This window comes from Centrocercus urophasianus, unplaced genomic scaffold (genome assembly GCF_019232065.1).
Source record: "Centrocercus urophasianus isolate 14NV4802_14NV808 unplaced genomic scaffold, USGS_Curo_1.0 seq_14, whole genome shotgun sequence".
NCBI lineage: Eukaryota > Metazoa > Chordata > Aves > Galliformes > Phasianidae > Centrocercus > Centrocercus urophasianus.
This window is the reverse complement of record NW_024884586.1, coordinates 31715227-31732213: the sequence shown is the minus strand read 5'-3', so window position 1 is coordinate 31732213 and position 16987 is coordinate 31715227. Positions and strand designations below refer to the sequence as shown.

At 45.9% G+C, this 16987-nt stretch overlaps 1 protein-coding gene across 3 annotated transcripts in view; it reads right to left on the bottom strand.

Annotated features, from left to right (window-relative positions):
• IFT43 (intraflagellar transport 43) overlaps positions 1–16987 on the bottom strand; it is an 82180-nt gene that overhangs the window by 40579 nt on the left and 24614 nt on the right. For all 3 annotated transcript variants that reach the window (XM_042814745.1, XM_042814746.1, XM_042814747.1), the window contains exons 4-5: positions 12058–12090; positions 11604–11650 (exon numbers count right to left, since the gene is read on the bottom strand). In XM_042814745.1, coding sequence (XP_042670679.1) covers positions 11604–11650; positions 12058–12090 — 80 coding nt within the window. The remainder of the gene's footprint in view (positions 1–11603; positions 11651–12057; positions 12091–16987) is intronic.

Below are 16987 nucleotides of genomic sequence, written 5' to 3'. Positions count from 1 at the left end.
GCTCCTTGCAGACTGGGCAGAGGCTGTAACCTTCCGAGTGGCTGAAGGAGGAAGTGCTGGTGGTCCATCTGACACTAAGACTAGGGAGGATGCGCCAAGCTGTAACGTCATAAATCTTTTTGTGTCTTCCAGAGTGAACCTGGAATGGCTGATAGGTGTCACTAGATATTCCCAGCATGTTGATTATGGTTATTCCACCTAAAAAGGGTACTTAGAGGGAAAAAAAAAAAAAAAGAAAACAGAGGTGAGCAGGAAAAACTGGCTGCGCACTGCATCCCGCTAGAACCTGAGAGATGCTGTGCCCTCAGATGGTGGAGATGCCAGTGGTTGGCTCTGGGAAAAAGTTTCACAAGCACAAGGTGGGATCAGAGCTGGCCCTCTAGTGCTGGAGCAGGCAGGCTGCTCCTGCCTCTGCCAACAGCACAGCAGGCAGCCGGGCCTGACTTTGCCCAGCTTTGCAGCCCAGGCTGAGATGAATATTCAGGAGCTGAAGAGACATCCCCACCTGTGGCGGCCAAGGCTCCGGGCAGGGTCTTGCTGAAGAGCCCCTTGTCCGGCTGCCTGTCAGAGCTCCGCAAGCTCTCAGCTGCCCTCTCTGCCCAGCATCCCCTCAGCATCCCTGGGGCTCACTGGCTGCTGGGGCAAGAGCAGCCCTGGCCCAGCTGCGGGAGGGCACAGGTCAGCACAGGCCTCAATGTGGCAGTCGTTCGGCGCTGGCCACACAGTGGGATTTCTCACTAATTGGCTGCCTGGCGGAGGGCTGAGCGGGACAGCGGCTGCAGAGAGAGCCAGGGCAAGGCAAGCGGAGGTGACAGCTTGGATGATCTCAGCAGAGCTGTGCCTTCGAGCTCCCCAGCTGCCTGAGGAACAGGTGCCTGCAAAGCAGCTCTCTGACTAAGGCAAACTTCTCAAAGACATTTAAAGGAAAACTGCAGCAACAGGCCCCCAGGATGTCCCTCAGAGGGCAAGAAACACCTCACCAGTGTGTTACCATGCCTTTGGGATATATCTGTCCCCGCTCTGCGTTTAAGGACAAGAGCCAGGAGAACCTGCTGTCCCACTGGCTCTTCTATGCAGGGGCTCCCAGCTCAAGGTAAAGCTTGTAATAAAATGCAGTCACAGGCTAACAGCATCTCTGTGGACAGAGACTGACCTGTGGAGAGAATTGCTCAGTGACAATGTGGGAGAAAGTCCCTGTACATAACAAAGACCAAGGAGGATACAGACTGTGGAGGCTGTACAACAGGAGGAACAAAGCACCACACAGAGGTACCCTGCCAGACTTTTGCTTCTGTTTATTTCTTTCTGCACTAGAGAAAACCATAAACTTAGTGCTCTGAGCTGCATCTTCCTTTTATGCAGGTTTCCAAAGAGTTCTGTATTTGCCAGTGCTGATTTTATCTCCTTGCCATTGAATTCCATGGAGAGATTCCTGAACACCTTCTTGAGCGCTTCCTCTACTCTGTATTACCATCATGAAAGCAATTGCATAGAAATTCCTTCGAAAAGAAATTAAAGGCTCCAATATTTTTATAGGCACTTTGAAAATATTTCAGACAGAACTCGTGGAAATGCTCTGGGGGCTCCTGCCAGCCCCTCCAGCAAAGAGAACTGCATGAATGTTCTCACTGAAAAGTGCCAATGATTTTGTCCATTCCTAGGCACACGCAATGCTCCTTAGGACTGTTAGAGACTCAGGAAACAGAACATAAATGTTGCAAGGAATTAAAAAAAAAAAAGCTAGCCAGGTCAGTTGCTATCAATGGCAAATCAGGCCTGAAATATTTGGGTCCTTGTTTTACTCATAACTTCTCCTACCCTCTGCCAATATCCACAGCGCTATCTCTCCACAATCCCTCTCCTTCCTCTCTTCTTACAGTTCACAAAGTGTCTCCTTTTTCACCTTCATCACCGAGCAGCCAACCTTCCACTTGCCCAGGCTCCTGCCCACTATTTGCTCTTCTTAGCATGTACATCTTTCTTTTTCAACGGGCTCTAACAACACAGCTAAGTCATGGCACTATGCCTACTGTAGGGAACGGAACCACATGAGCTGCAGTGCTGCAAGAATACAGGCATATGCTTTACTTTTAATACTGCCATTAGCTGCAGTAAGATGACTCTGATATAACATTAATACATACAGAAATGTTCCAGGTCCATGTTCTCCCAGTCTCATAGTGCAGCACTCATACAGAAGTGGTTTTAGGCTTTTCCAACAAGACTACCTTACAAACCTCTACTGCTATCTATGCAGCCTCCTGCAAGTGATCTTCCCCAGACAGAACTCCTCCAAATTTCCATTTCATATGACAGATAAAACTGCCAGAATGAACACTCCGAAAAGCAGCATTCAAGTCCCCCTGAGAGAGTATCTCAATTTCATTTTAGCTGAAGAGAGAGTAGAAGAGGTGGACACATGTGCCAGGTACTTCATCACCAGCAGAAGACGTGGTATGCCCATGATAGAGGCGATAACATAAAGCTCAGTGCCTACAGTGACAGTAAAGAGGATCGGGTGAGACTTCCCTTTATTGCTCAAAATGACTGGGAACAAAATCAAAACAAAGCCTTTCTCATGAATTTTTCAGCCTATAAACAAGACACTAGTTTCAAAACTGCTCATGATAGAGATATGAAATACTGAGTGAGCATCAAATGCTGGATTACACCACTGCAGATTCCCCTCCATCCCTCATATAATAGCAAGCAGGTGCAAACTATCAAAGAATGAAATCAAAATGAGTGCATCCACACATAGGTTAGGATAGGAGACACCAGTACAAGTGTTGGCTAACAGGAGAGTTGTAATATGTTCCATCAAACTGAATGCCTTAGAACATCCAAGTCCAAAGCATAATTAAGAGCAGTGTTTTTATTACAATAGCTAGATCAAACGATGTCTTAAACTATTAGAGTTCCATAGCTAAATTATGACAAGATGCTGCCAACATGAGGCAGAAGCATGCGAGCAGTAGAACGAAGAAACAAAGGGGAAAGGCTACATCCGGGTAGCCAAACAATAAACAAGGAATAGCAGTTTTTAAAGTGACACACAAAGCAGGGTTCTGTGCTCATGACAAGGAATGTGCAGTGACCATCACCTCTTCTGCCCATTAGCAAAGAGGTTACTGATGACAACCACAGACAGCCACAAGCAGGAGATGGAGGCATGCCTACTAACTACTGCCCAGCTACACCTGCAAGTTGTCAAGTTGCACTTCCCCTCCTAGGAGCTTATTTTTGGTTTAGTAGCAACACCTGCAGGCTCTCATCACAGTGAGATTTGGTCCTAGCCCCACAGAACTCAATGCTTTGTTAGAGACAGACAGAATTTTTTCAAGGTCAGGCAATAAATCAGAGCTGTTCCTAGAAACCACATCCCAAGTCCAGCCTACAGTTGTTCAGTACGGTGGCTGCCAAGCCTCACCGGGCTGCTTTAAGTCACCTAAGCCTCACAGCCAAGATCCAAACACCCAAAAGAACATCTCCATCTTGCTTCATCTGATTAACTTCCACCGGCTGGGTGCGTATTTCCAGTGCCAGTTCAGAATGGGCACTTCTGCAGTGGGGATGGAGCTGTCTTCTCTTCCCATCCACTGCCATATCCAGAGAACAAAAAGGGCAGTGGCTGCTGGAACTGGCAGTCCCCTGCCACTAAGCAGGCATAAGAATGAAACTAACTTTAGTTTAAGTTGCTTGCTCATAAAATGTAAAAATGAGATAATTACAATATCTCTGCTGCTGCAAAACTTTGTTTTACTGAATGCTGTTACCTTCTGCATCACGTTTGGGGAATTTTAAACAGGCAAATGGAAGAAGGTCTGATTGAAGATGAAGTTAAGTGAAAGAAATTGGTCTCATTTAGCACATGACAGGATTCATCTGTGTTCTCAAGTCCACTGAGGTAGCATCATGGGCGTTTCATATTCATGAGCTGCTGCGACACTGTGTCCCCTCATTTACAAAGCACCGTGTTCAGCAAATTCTGTCCCTGTAGACACACTGTGCATTTCATGGTCTTGTCAGAGAGACATCAAACACTTCAGTAACCAAATACCAGAAAATGGCTTTAATTAGCGCATCTCAGTGCAATAAATAATTTTTCCCTCTAAGTGGAAAAATGGAGAATTAAAAAAAGAAAAGAAAAAAGTGGAAAGCAACAGGCAAAAAAAAATCTTCAAAAAACCATAAGGAATAAGGGACACATTCAGCCTCTGCTGAACACACAAACAAGCTTGAAGGCTTTTGGAAGCTTTCTCAGGAGAGCAGCAGGCAAATGGAGAGGATAAAGAATACTTCTTTGGATGTTGAGACATTAATTTCATAGGGATACCTTTCCCTTACTGAAATTGCCCTAGGAAGAGGCTGATACTGAGCAGTGTACCTTTCAGCCAGCAGGGAGATGAAAACAGTAGGGTGAAAAGCAGGTGGTACTACAGCTGCTGGGGCAGTCTTAGAAGCTGAGACAAGCAGAAGATAATCTGAGATTCTCATGTCCCAAAACACCCCTCTGAGAAGCGTAATGGCGTGACATAGGCAGCTGAAGGAAAAAGTCACTCTTTGGTCTGAGAGGATTCACAGGACCTAGACAGGATGGGTCATGCAGCAGATTCAGCAATGACCCTCCTGCCTTGCTTTACAGATACATCAAACAAAATCTTTTTTTCTTCAGCTGCCAAGCTCTGATGATACTGCTAGCTAGATGGAGGACTGGCTGGAATGTTGGGTGGTTCACTGAGACACCCTACTACCTTGGATAGCATCTCAGACGACAGCTTGCTGGACACACATCAGCCATATTTGCTATCTTTCAAGACTGCTGTTGTCACAAAGCCTCAGTTTTGATCCCTGGGAAGCATGAGGAGAGATAATCTGCTGCAGTGCAACCAGAGCACCAAAAAGCCACGTCATATGAGTCTCTTGAGCTCTGTGCAGGGCTTCAACAGGTGGCAATCTATGGCTTATACTGTGCAAGACCAGATACTAAAGGCTTTAAAGACAAGGAATCTCTTAACATATAGGTTCTTCACCAGCAGAGGACAGGAGAGACAGGAGGCCAAGATCAGGACCTGGAGTCCAACATATTCCTGAGGTTATCAGCATCTACAGTGGCCAGACACCTCCTAGCATTTACCCACAGTCCCTGACAGAGCACTGCACCTGCCCTCCTTTCTACTAACACCTGTTTTTTTCTTCACACAGGTTGCTCTTTGCTCCTTTGCAGTATTCCCCTGCTGAAACATACTCAGGAGGTGGCAGGGCAGCAGATGAGAAGGCATGAGGTTCTCTGGGAGGGTTTTGTGAACTCAGAAATACAAAACTGTCCTCAATAACACTGGAGATGAGTGATTTTGTGCTACAGTGTTAGTGTAGCAGAGAAAGCAGCTTCTCAAATGCTTCTGTGGATCTATGTTTGGGAGCAGGCGTATCTGATTCTATTTCATCCTCTTCATGTTACGCTGGAAAAACAAGACAAACTACATTTCTTTTATGCTAAATCCTTAGGTTTTTTATTTTTTTATATATATTTATTAAAAAATGCCTCTTTGATCGGCAGCACCCATGACATTTCCACATCCAGCAACTCCTCAGAAGCCTCCCTCCCTCCACACAAGGCCACCGCTGCTGACAGCTACCCGGGTTTGATCAGAGCCACTCAGAATCGGATTTTCATAAGACAGATGAGGAATCTTACCGCTGCTCTCTCTCATATCAGATGAGAAACCGAGGGGGAGGGGGGACGGGTCCTGAGGGAACGACACTACAATCAAGGGCTATGTGGTTCTCTCTCTGTCCCTCCACTGCTGCAATTTTCAAAGGAGCTTGCCTCAGGCAGTTTTAAATGATGGTGTCTCAATTCTGTAATCATCTTTCAAGAGCTTTTTCTTAAAGGGTATTTTAGGTAAACCTAGTCCGTCAACTACACTTATGGACTCAGCAATCACAGGACCAACATGACTATGTATCCACCATACTGCAGAATACAGTGATAGAAGATGCTTACCCACTCCTTTATTTTCAGCCCCAAACAAGCCGTGCTCACTCCCTTGCAATTAAATTGTCCACTGCCCTGTGACAAGTGGTTAGTCACTCCAAACAGGACTTCAGCCATATCCCCTGGGACGTACTCTCTGTTTCCCCCATCCACCACGGCTGCCAAAAAAGGCTTCCTCAAACAGCAGAACCTCCAGATCGCAATGTCAGCAGTCATTGTAGGAGTTCAAGCTGGCCTGGACCAGCAGCAGAGGAGAAACCATGACGTTGGTCTGAGTTTGCCCTTCACTGACCTTGTGCAAAGACTTAAGGCAGTGCAGTAGGGAGCAGCAAGTGAAGGAGAGAGGTGCATTGACAGAACCACACACAAAGTCATAGCACAGAATCCAAGAAACACAGCAGTCATTGTCACTCTGCCTTAGGCCCCTCTCTTCAGTCCCTCACACAAGCTCCCAACCACCATGTTTTTCACTCTGTATCCAATGCAACTCATGCTCAATGCTTTTAGCCCATATAGCTCTGCCCAAACCTGCTGGCTCTCAAGCCTCTGAAGGACTCACTCCACAGCAGTTCCTGCAGATTCACAGAATCGGAGAATCCTTAGAGTTGCAAGGCACCTTTAAAGGACATCTAGATTAACTGACCTGCAAGGAAGAGGGACACCACAGCTAAATCGGGTTGTCCAGGGCCTGATCCAGCCCCGCCTTGAGAGTCTCCAGAAACCTCCTCTCATCTTACCTCCGCTCTAGGCAACCTGTTCCAGTGCCTCACCACCCTCACTGTGTAAGACTTCTTCCTTACATCTAACTTAAATCTACCCTCTTTAAGCTTGAAACCATTTCCCCTTATTCTATCACCACGGACTCTGCCAAAGAGTCTGTCCCCATCTTTCCTGTAGCTTCCCTTTAGATACTGAAAGGCTGCTCTCAGGTCTCTCTGGAGCCTTCTCTTCTCCATGCTGAACAGTCCCAGTTCTTTCAGCCCATCCTCACAGGAAAGGTGTTCTATCCCTTGTGCCATTTTTGCAGCCCTTTTCTGGACATGCTCCAACAGGTCCATGTCTGTCCTGTACTGAGGACTCCACATCTGAATGCAGTACACCAGGTAAGGCCTCACCAGTGCAGAGTAGATGAGCAGGATCACCTCCCTCGACCTGGCCAAGTTTCTTTTGATGCAGCCCAGGAGACAGTTCTTTCTGGGTTGCAAGGGCACATCGCTGGCTTATGTCCAGCTTCCCATCTACCAGCTCTCACCCTTCTGGCTCGTGCTTGGCTGATAAGGCTTTCTTTGTCATACACTCCTTGCAGTCACAGCCCCCGGAAACCACCAGCACTTGGCGTGTTCTGTCAGAACAGCAGCTCACCAGGAAGCAACTCGCAAACTTCATCAAGAATAACGCAGGCAGCAATCACCTTGTGCCCTTACTCTCAGCTCTGTTCAGAGTAATTTCAGCACTGCTGCATATTTGCATGCAGCTTGTAAGGTGTTTGGTATTTTATGGCCATATCCTGTGCTACCCTTCCACCTGACTGACATCGCTCCCAGGTCGATGCAGGGACCAGGGCACATGCCCACTTTCTCCATTTCTTGTTGGGTTTTTTTTGTTTGTTTGTTTTTTGTTGTTTTTTTTTCTTTTCCCCAAGCAAGTAAGATTAATATTCAATGGAGCACTAACACATTTTCTACTGCTCCTGTTACACTCAGAGCCTGGACTCCTATCCTGCTCAAATGCAAAGGAGCTGCTGCCACATGCCAGAAGGGTAAGAAGTCCTTCTAAAGATTTGACATTGTATAGAGAGGTCTCATCATCAGCTCTGCTTCCTCGAGGAGGCTTCCCAGCAGGCAGGAAGGGATTTTGCCTTGAGGGCACAGATCCAGTGACTGTCTCTTGGCAGCTTTCCTCACCTGCAGGTCACGTCCGGCTTGTCTGTGAGCACAGGCAGGCTTTCATTTCAATCAGCTCCCTCATTCACCCACACTATCTGCTTTAAAATAAGCTGTTGTTCCCATAGACAGAGTATCACATGTGTCACAGCCCAATTCTCCACCAAAAGCCCTGTTCTAGGAGCTATGCAAGAGTAAGAGAGAAAGGGGCAAAAGATTTCTGAAGATGGGAGAACAGTCTGTAAAAGAAGGAGAGCAGGGAGAACAGATGATAATATCAGTTAACAGACCCCTGCTCCAGTGCTAAGAGGAAAAGCCCAAGGACCATGCAGTGAGGAGACAGGCATCCAGGGTGTGGAACCTAGTGGAGCAGAACAGGTGGACAAGAATAGAACATAGAGGAAACTTTTATACAACAAAGTTGTGTGCTGATAGAAGAGTGTAGCTGCATGTCAGAATGAGACACACAAGCTGAGTAAAGTCACGCACAAGCTAAGTAAAACAAACCCAAACAAAGCAGAAGCAGAGACTCTACAATCCTGCTGGAGAAAGGAGCAAAGGGAGGAGAAAGCCCTTTCACATATACTCAGTTGTCCTGTCCTCCTCCCACTTTACGACAAAGAATAGTCTGTAGTGGGGAGAAACTGCTCATGGCTGTTACAGAAAGCACTTGTTAAATTCTCCTGATTGTCTCCCACCTGCAGTCTCCTGGCTCTACAGCACTCAGACTCAGCTGCCCGTTTTCCCTGTTGACATGGACAGAAAATTGAGCAATTACCCTTAAACTCCTCTCTTTTAGATTGCCCAGATTGCTACATACATGGCATTAAGCCCCCAATTGCCCCTGGCTGAAAGTAACTCAACTAGACCTGTCCTCTAGGAATTAAACATTTTTTGAGGCTTGTGAAAGTCTATTATTCCTTAAGATGTGATGCATTAAATCCTGTTAAAGCGAGTTTTCCATGGTACAGAGGAGCTGGGCTGCACCACAGTTCGGTTGGACACACAACAACCTCACAAAGGAACATTAGTTATCCACTTGCTGTGACTATGTTCTAACGTGTACCAGTGACTGCTCAGGAGGGTGGGCACTGAGCTCAGAGAAGGAAGGCACTGTAGGAAACCCCAGAATCCATCAGACAATGCACCAGAACTGCTGCTGGAGAGATACTGTACTTTTTCATATCAGTCTTTCCAGCTTGCAGTTTTAAAGGATGGTGCTTTTAGTGAAACACGTTTCTTTGATCCCTATAACTCAAAACTGGCTCCTTTTTAAAATGGCTCTCTTGTCCTGGAGTAGCCTCAATGAAGAAGAAATACAGGTTAAAGAAAATGAATTCTGAGCAAAGCTTGAGCCAAGACACTTCACTACTAATATTTCAGTGGTTTATCTTGCAAAGTGTGGATGACTTGCACCTGGGTTGCCCTGTGCAACTGTAAGGAGTGGCTGAAAATGCATATAGTTCCACATATGATGCTCCTGTGTAGTCCAGTCTTCACACAACCTTCCCACACTCTGAGAACCAACTGTCCTTCTCTCCCACACGCCCACATTCTCCACATGCCAAACCATGGATTCTCTCCAGGGCTTGTCATTTTTCAGTGCTTCCTCCAACAGACTCCAAATTCTAAGCCTCTGAGCTTTAGTGCCATACAGACGATTACAGCTGAGCACACTTCAGATACGTAAGCTATCTTTTTAAGGGCAGACTGTTTTGTCTTTCATTCTTTAAATAAAAAGGTTGGACAGCGGACAAGCAATGTTAATGGAATGGTACAGCTAAGCTTTCTAATAGGGCAAAGGAAGGTAATACAAATGTACTGGTTGACAGCAGCAATCAGTAGGCAACCGCGCCTGTTCATATTAAGTTGTACAAGCTAACACATTATGCAGCAAAAAATAACCATGACCCATCCTTGGGGATCCATACACCAATGTCTTGATTTAAGGGTGGTTAGAATCTGGGCTTTACTGCTACAGTTAAGGACACAAGCCCTTCACTGTGTGCAGGGGAGGCCAATATGACTCAATTTAAGGCACAACCACAGCATGCCTTCTGCACTGGCCAGCTCTTATGTACCCCTCTGCTTAATTGCAGAAGCATTTTTAATCAGGTTCTGGAGTTTATATGTTACCTGTCCTCACTGCAATTGCTGAGTCCACACAGAGAACTGCTCTCCCAGAATCAGTCTGTTTAATTTCCCTGTACCACTAGGACCACTAGCATGCAATGTATTGATCATTCAGAGATTTTCCATATCAGAATTAGATCTACAAACCAGTGTATCTGATTATACGAGCAACTGCCCGGGTGGGATCTCCCAGTAACGTTTGCAGGATCCTTCTTCTAACACATGCATATAGTCCAAAGTTGAATTCTGATTAGCAAACAAGCCAAAACTAACTACAAGCCACAAATTAGGTACAAGTAAATAAGGGAAGCGTATTACAACCTATCATGTCTTCATACCATGTTCTGTATCAATTCTATTCTGTATTTATAGCCCAACATATTCTGTATTTATAATCCAAGCACTAAAAGTCATATGCTGCAAACATCTGGCAAGTTTTTATACCTGGTTAGCAAAGAAAGTTATTATACTCTGAATACAAGACCAAGGTTCAACAAGAAGGACAGCACACATGCAAACAGACAAATAGCTATTCAGAACAGACTATCAGCCTCAGTGATATATCATGAAATTTAAGAAGCCCAAAAAACATCCCACGGGGGAAATTAAATCTATTCTGAAGATGCCAGTGCTATAAAGGTGCCACTTCAGGCAGTCATATGCTGCTGTGCTTAATCTGTCTGGAAGACCCAAATAAGTCTTCTAATTAGTCTCATTAAACATATTGATGTCTCATCCTTTGTGACTTCCAGTAATTTTCTTAATGCTTGGCAACATTTTACAGATGCAACTTTTTATACACTGTATAAAATTCTTAGCCCTTGAAAATTGAGGTAGCTGCTAGAGACTTCAATGAATTTCTACATCCATGGCCTTCCACTGTTTGCCTAGGACTTCCTACTACAGATTTTTCCTGGGCTTTCTCTTGCTTCAATCAGTCCTATAAGCGTAGGTAATATAAACCGTGTGGAAAACTAGCAGTGGTAAGTTAGGAGTCCAGTACGATAACCCACCAGAGTAAGTTCAGCTTATGATCTAAGATCTTGCATTAGTGCAAGTGTTTTTCTTAAATAACGAGTTCTCTCATGACAGATGCCTTAAGAAAACTGTGCAAGCACTTGTCCTGATAGGCACAAGATAAAGCTTTTATCACAAAACACAAGAAGAGCTTTAAGCAGAGCCTGCTATCACCTAAACTAGGGGACAGCAGTGATTTCTATCCCTGCTTTTACCTTTTTATCAGACTTTTAGCTTTCTTCTTTCCCAGTACACTATTATCCCTATGGAGGTAATCACAGAGAAGTGTCCCTATGACACTTTCTTTCTTCCTCAAGGCATTTATTATTCTGTGTCAATGAAGAGACAGACCTAGACTGTAGGTTCATTTCATCATCGTTCTCTCAATCTTCTTTGCTCTCTCTCCTCCATTCAGCAGCTGTGAGACTTAAACAGCAGCCACATTTGTTTCTCTCCTCAAGCTGATTCATTCTCTAGCCATTTCTTACCAGATAGCTGCCTCTGCTCACTTTACTGGATAACCCCCAGACAGGTATAAAGGCAATTCTGGCATCAAGTAGGTGAAAACATACCTCCTCCCTCACTGGATACCTCCTGGCTCTGCTGCCTGAGACGATGACTGCAACAAAACACAAGGTGAAAAGAATTTCAAATGAAAGCCCAAAGAAGCATCTTCTTCCATCTTCTTCTTCCCCACAAGTCTACAATGCCTCATATCTGCGGCAAATACTTAGGTTATTACACGTGGCTTAGACAGCAGAGCCTGGCATGAGTCTGCTGGGAAAGCAGGCATGTTCCACTTCTTTGTCTCACATGGGAATGACACAGCCACCATAAACTCTGTATCCAGGGAACTACAGAGCAACCAGTCCTGACCCATGACCAATGCATGAATTTATGCCAGGCTCTGCATCCACCCCAGATTCCAGATCTTGATGTACAGGAGCTAAGAGAGTTGCATCCCCTTTCTCTATGAAATCAGATGTAGAAGTTGTGAAAGAAGTCTCAGCAACAATGGGAACTTACTCTTCTACTTCTTCTGCATGCTTTTTTCCTGACCTGCAAGACAAGGAAAAGCTTGTGCTTAGAAAAGTCTAGAAAGATATATTAAAAAACATATATTTCTCTGTATCACTCTTAATGTATAAAACAGTTCCTGCAACCAAGTCTAATATCACACATCACACCTGTAAAGAGTTCTTACTGACCACTAAACCAAGGCATCAAAAAGTCCTTGAGTGCATCAAGATAAAGCAGAATCATCTGAGTCCCAAAAGACAATCAGGTCCAGATACAGCAAGGAACAGAGTCCCTGTTTTTTTCAGTTTCTCAGATACTTTTTTCATATTCTCTGACATCAACTGTGGGCAAAGCTTGCCTTACCTGGGTGCAGAGGATGGCACATTAAGGAGCAATAAAGAAAGTATAATTTGTCTACCTTCCCCTGAGAGCAACAGGTTCTTCTAGCCCTTGGTTGTGCTTAAAGATTATGTGGTCGCCTCTGAGGGTTAGGAGCTCTATCTGAGCAGGCCAAGTTCAGGTCAGACATACTGTCGCTGCAGTAAATCAGGGTTGATCCGGCTGAGTTAACAGAAGTTCATAATAATAATGTGGGGGGGAGGCACTGGCAAATGGCAGCTCCCTTGCTCTCCACCCCAGCAAGCCCAGAAGTAATTCAGTTCCGATTAGGGATGCTTGTTCAATATTCAAAATGTAAAACATGGAGGTTGCTGAACCAGCACTTTGAAAAGTTAATTAAATGCCAGGTTTCTTTTTAGCAGATACTTCATCACTCACTGATTGCTTTGGCCATTTTGCAGAGTGAAGTTTCATCTCTATGCATTAGGAATAAATATTCTCCCCTCTCTCAAGTCAGAGCACCATGACAATAGCACATGGGGCCCTACTCTACCACATGCACTGTCCCAGGACACACCAAGATGTGAGAGAAGCTGCTGCACCCCCGTGCACTTCACCTTTCAAAGCCCTTCCATGAAACAGGCAGACTTCTCATCAGTTCTCTCTGATGAGGCCACAGGCCTCTTTGAGTCCTCCTATGAACAGTCCACTCTCCTAAGAGCAAGACAATGTCTAAATACGAAAAGAAGAAAGATCCTTGTCTCCATTGCTCTCCTTGGAGCTTGCAGTCTGTGAGAGGCTAAAGGTTAGACCCTATAAGTAATAATAGTCCAGTGATATCACTGCTATGGTCAGAACTACAGCCACATAAGTGACACCTGCACCTGAGCTTCCAGCAGAAGTACAGTGGAGTTATGAATTTAGGAGAGTTCTTTCAGTGGGGAGTAATTGTCCAGTTAAGTCATTTTCCCCAGTGATAGTGCAAAACACATTTGTGACCTCCTGATGCTGCAGAAAGAGAAAGTAATGGATCAGAGTCCATTGCCAGCTCACAACAGAGTTTGGAATCTGACCAGAGATGAAAAGATGATACATGATTTATCCCATTTTCTCCCTCTCCCTTCTGCCTTCACGGAACTGCTTCCCACAGCCTGTCTTCAGACCCCTTGGCACTCGCAGTGGGATCATTTCCTGGAGGTTCTATCTAACCTCTCCTTAGCACGATCCCATTATTCTTGCTAATTGTCCAGCCCCAAATAACCCTTTTTTTTTCCCTCAGCACTCACGCTTCTTACATTCTTGCTCGCTGCCTGTTCCCAGGCAGGAGTGAAACATGTTTATACTTCCCAGGAGAGGGTCACACCTTGCTATCCCTGCAAGCAATTGCTGTTTCTTTTTCCTGAGCTCCCTCTCCTGATAGATATGCAGGTGGCCCACTGGGAACGCAGTCATATTTAGTCCTAGTGGCAGAGACTATTCTGCTCTTTCTCAGACTTCAAGCTTTCCAGACTCTTCCTGATTATGTTATAAATGGACTCATTGAAGGCAGTAAGAAAATATAAATTATAAGAGTTCACTTCACTGATCTAGATGACTCCAAATCCAGACAGCTTTGTTGGGGGTATCAGTACTCTTACTTAGGTTTAATTTTCTGTCTGCACTCAATACTTTCATAATTTGTACAGAATACTCAGATTCGTACACACTTCCAGAAGGCAGTTTTTTCACTCCCAAAACTATCTGCAAGCTTGCCAAATAGCTTTACTTTATTATGAAATAACTGCACCGCATTGAAAAAAAAAACAGTAATGTGGAGAATAAATTAATAAACCAGGAAGGGACGGCAGTACTGCTCACTGTAACGCCAGAGCCTGGCTGTTAGAACACCCTCCTGTCTCTCCAGGGCTAGCTAAAGCCCCACTGTCAGTCCAGTCCCCATGCTTCAGGGAACAGAGGTGGCAGTGGAGGAAAGTATGTTACATCGACAGTACTCCCATTTATAGAGAGCATTTAAATACCAATGGAAGCAGAGCAGGAGACAGAAATGACTGCTGTTCTGTTTAGGTGAGACATCTAATTTCAGTCACCTGCACAACAGAGGTTTGTTAATACATGACTTGGAATAGCATCATTTGATGAAACTGGCATTTCAAACCAGCTCATGGGTAGAGAACTATCTGGGATATATGGTATGAAACTTCTGTAAGAATTTCATGTTTTACACTCCCTGTGACCTTGATGACCGAGTTAAGGTAAAGAAGATAAAAACCAGCTTTCTTTTTTTAAAGTCCCAAACCCAAAGCCTTCCTTTTATTTTCTCTGATGACATATTACTTTTTAATTCCTTGTTTCAAGCTGGGGAAAAAAAATCACAAATATTTTTGGTTTGTTCTCCTGGCTAACGTTTTGCTTTCTTTGGCTGAAATGCATCATCTAAATCTACCTAACAAAGTGACCCAGAGAGAAAGGACAAGCTTTGGCCCATGTCCTGAGGTTAAAAACCATCCAGGCAATAAGCAAAAAAAGTTGTTAATAAATTCTTGAAATGTGTCCTGCCTCCAACCCTGCGCCTTTCATAAGGTTGGGTAAGGGCTGAGCTGCACATGAGACAGTGTGCCTGCAGGACCAGCTACCTGCTTGTCCCTTTGGTCTCCAGGTGCTATCAGCAGCTTCTGGAAGCCCTGCAGGCATTCTTTGTAAAGTTACCACACTGCTCAAAGTGGAGTGGAGTGGCCATTCCTGAGAACTGGCTCAGATTTATCAATGCCAATTGCAACATGCTGAGACCAACATTTCATCCTTTAAAGAATATCATGCCCAGGTGCACAGCATCTCACTCACCCCTAAGGGCATAAGTTTCTAGTAATGAGCGAAAACTGACATGGAAGAAGATAGACTGTAAAGTCAGGTCAGTATAGATAGATTTTCTACTCTCTTCTTGTGTTCTCAGCAACAAGAGCATTGCCCTCATTTCCTGTTTGCTCTAACAGGAGACAAAGCCCAGCGAGGACAGCAACAAGCATCCATAAAATGAACAATTGTGCATGAACTATAGAATGGAATGGTTCAGATGGAAGGGATCTTCAAAAATCATGTCTAACTGCCTGACCAATTCAAGGCTAACCAAAAGTTAAAGCAGATTATTAAGGGCATTATCCAAATGTCTCTTGAACACTGACAGGCATCAACCACTTCCAGCCTTTGACCAACTTCATGGTAAATAATTTTTTCCTAACATTTATGCTGAACACCCTCTGGTGCATCTTTGTGCTGCATGAATATACACTTAAGTAAGGGCAAGCAAAACAACACAGTCCCTGGAGCAATGCTCAGAAATGCACTGTCTGCTGTATTCACACCAGCCATCATCCGCTCTTGTGAGAACAATACTTTTGTTTCTCTCATTCTTTCTGACGGGGCAGAAGACCCCCGGCAGACCCCAGTGCATCCTATCACACAACTTCCGCTATGCACCACCTATTTGTCTCCAAGCTGTGCCGGAGCAGAAGATATAAACGTGATCTCGCTCTGGAGCGACGCTCAGCCCCAGCCGGCCCGAATCCTGCCTCGTGCAGAGAGGGGGCTGAATCTCAGAACCCTCCACCCCCCCCACCCCCCCCCCCCCCCCCCGCACCGCAGCGCACAGCCCGGCTGAAAGGGAGCTGCCTACAGCCGTGCCCAGAGGTGAAAGGCAGCTCTAATGTAGACATCATCTCCGTTAAACTGTTTCTTTCTCATTTAATGGACTACCACGGAGATCTAAATGGAGATAAAGTAGCAGGGCTCAGAGAACTGCCAGGCTGCTATCTTTATGCAGCATGACAATGTGCAGTGGTTAATTAGACACCGTTAACCTATTTTAGAGACGCACATAACTGGGATGAATGGAGGGAAACGTCCTTGAAATCTCTCCGTGCTCGCAGCTCACGCAGCTCCGCTCACGCCCGCAGCCCGCTCCGGGGGAGGGAGGACCCCCCGCACCCGCCGTGTTGCTGCGGAGCTCCGGCGGGAAGGCGGGGGACGATCGAAGGTCTCCGCCGGGCCACGGCCGCCCTCTGCCGGGCCTCGGCCGCGCGGCGGCCCCTCGGGACGGGCTGCGGGAGGCGGGTGTGAGGGGATCGGCTGCCAGGGGGGCCTGCAGGGCCGCACGTTGCGAGGTGCTTCGCAGGGCCCGGCAGCCCGGGGAGAATCTCATCTGGCATTCTTGGCATGTCTGAACCACTTCTCTTTACGATTAAAACCAAACAAACACCGTACACTCCTGCTCAAGTGTTTTGTCCGTGCCCATCACCACGGCGAGTGGGCGGTGAGCCACGAGCAGCAGCTTGTTCACCAGCCCGAGGCACAACTCAGCGCACATCCACACTGACGCACCAGTGCGAGCTCTCCCAGCTCCCCACGTGTGGGGCTCGGTCACTGCTTGCTCGCTGGGGCACAGCAGGTGGAGAACACCCACCAAAGCTTCACAGTGCAGAACCGCAGTGGTGCTGGAAGGCATTACACAACACGTCCTGACAGCTATCCCGTTTCACCTTCCTTGGGCTGCTGAGCAGTTGTTCAGCTTTCTACCCACCTCTCCCAGGACTGTGGCAGCCTG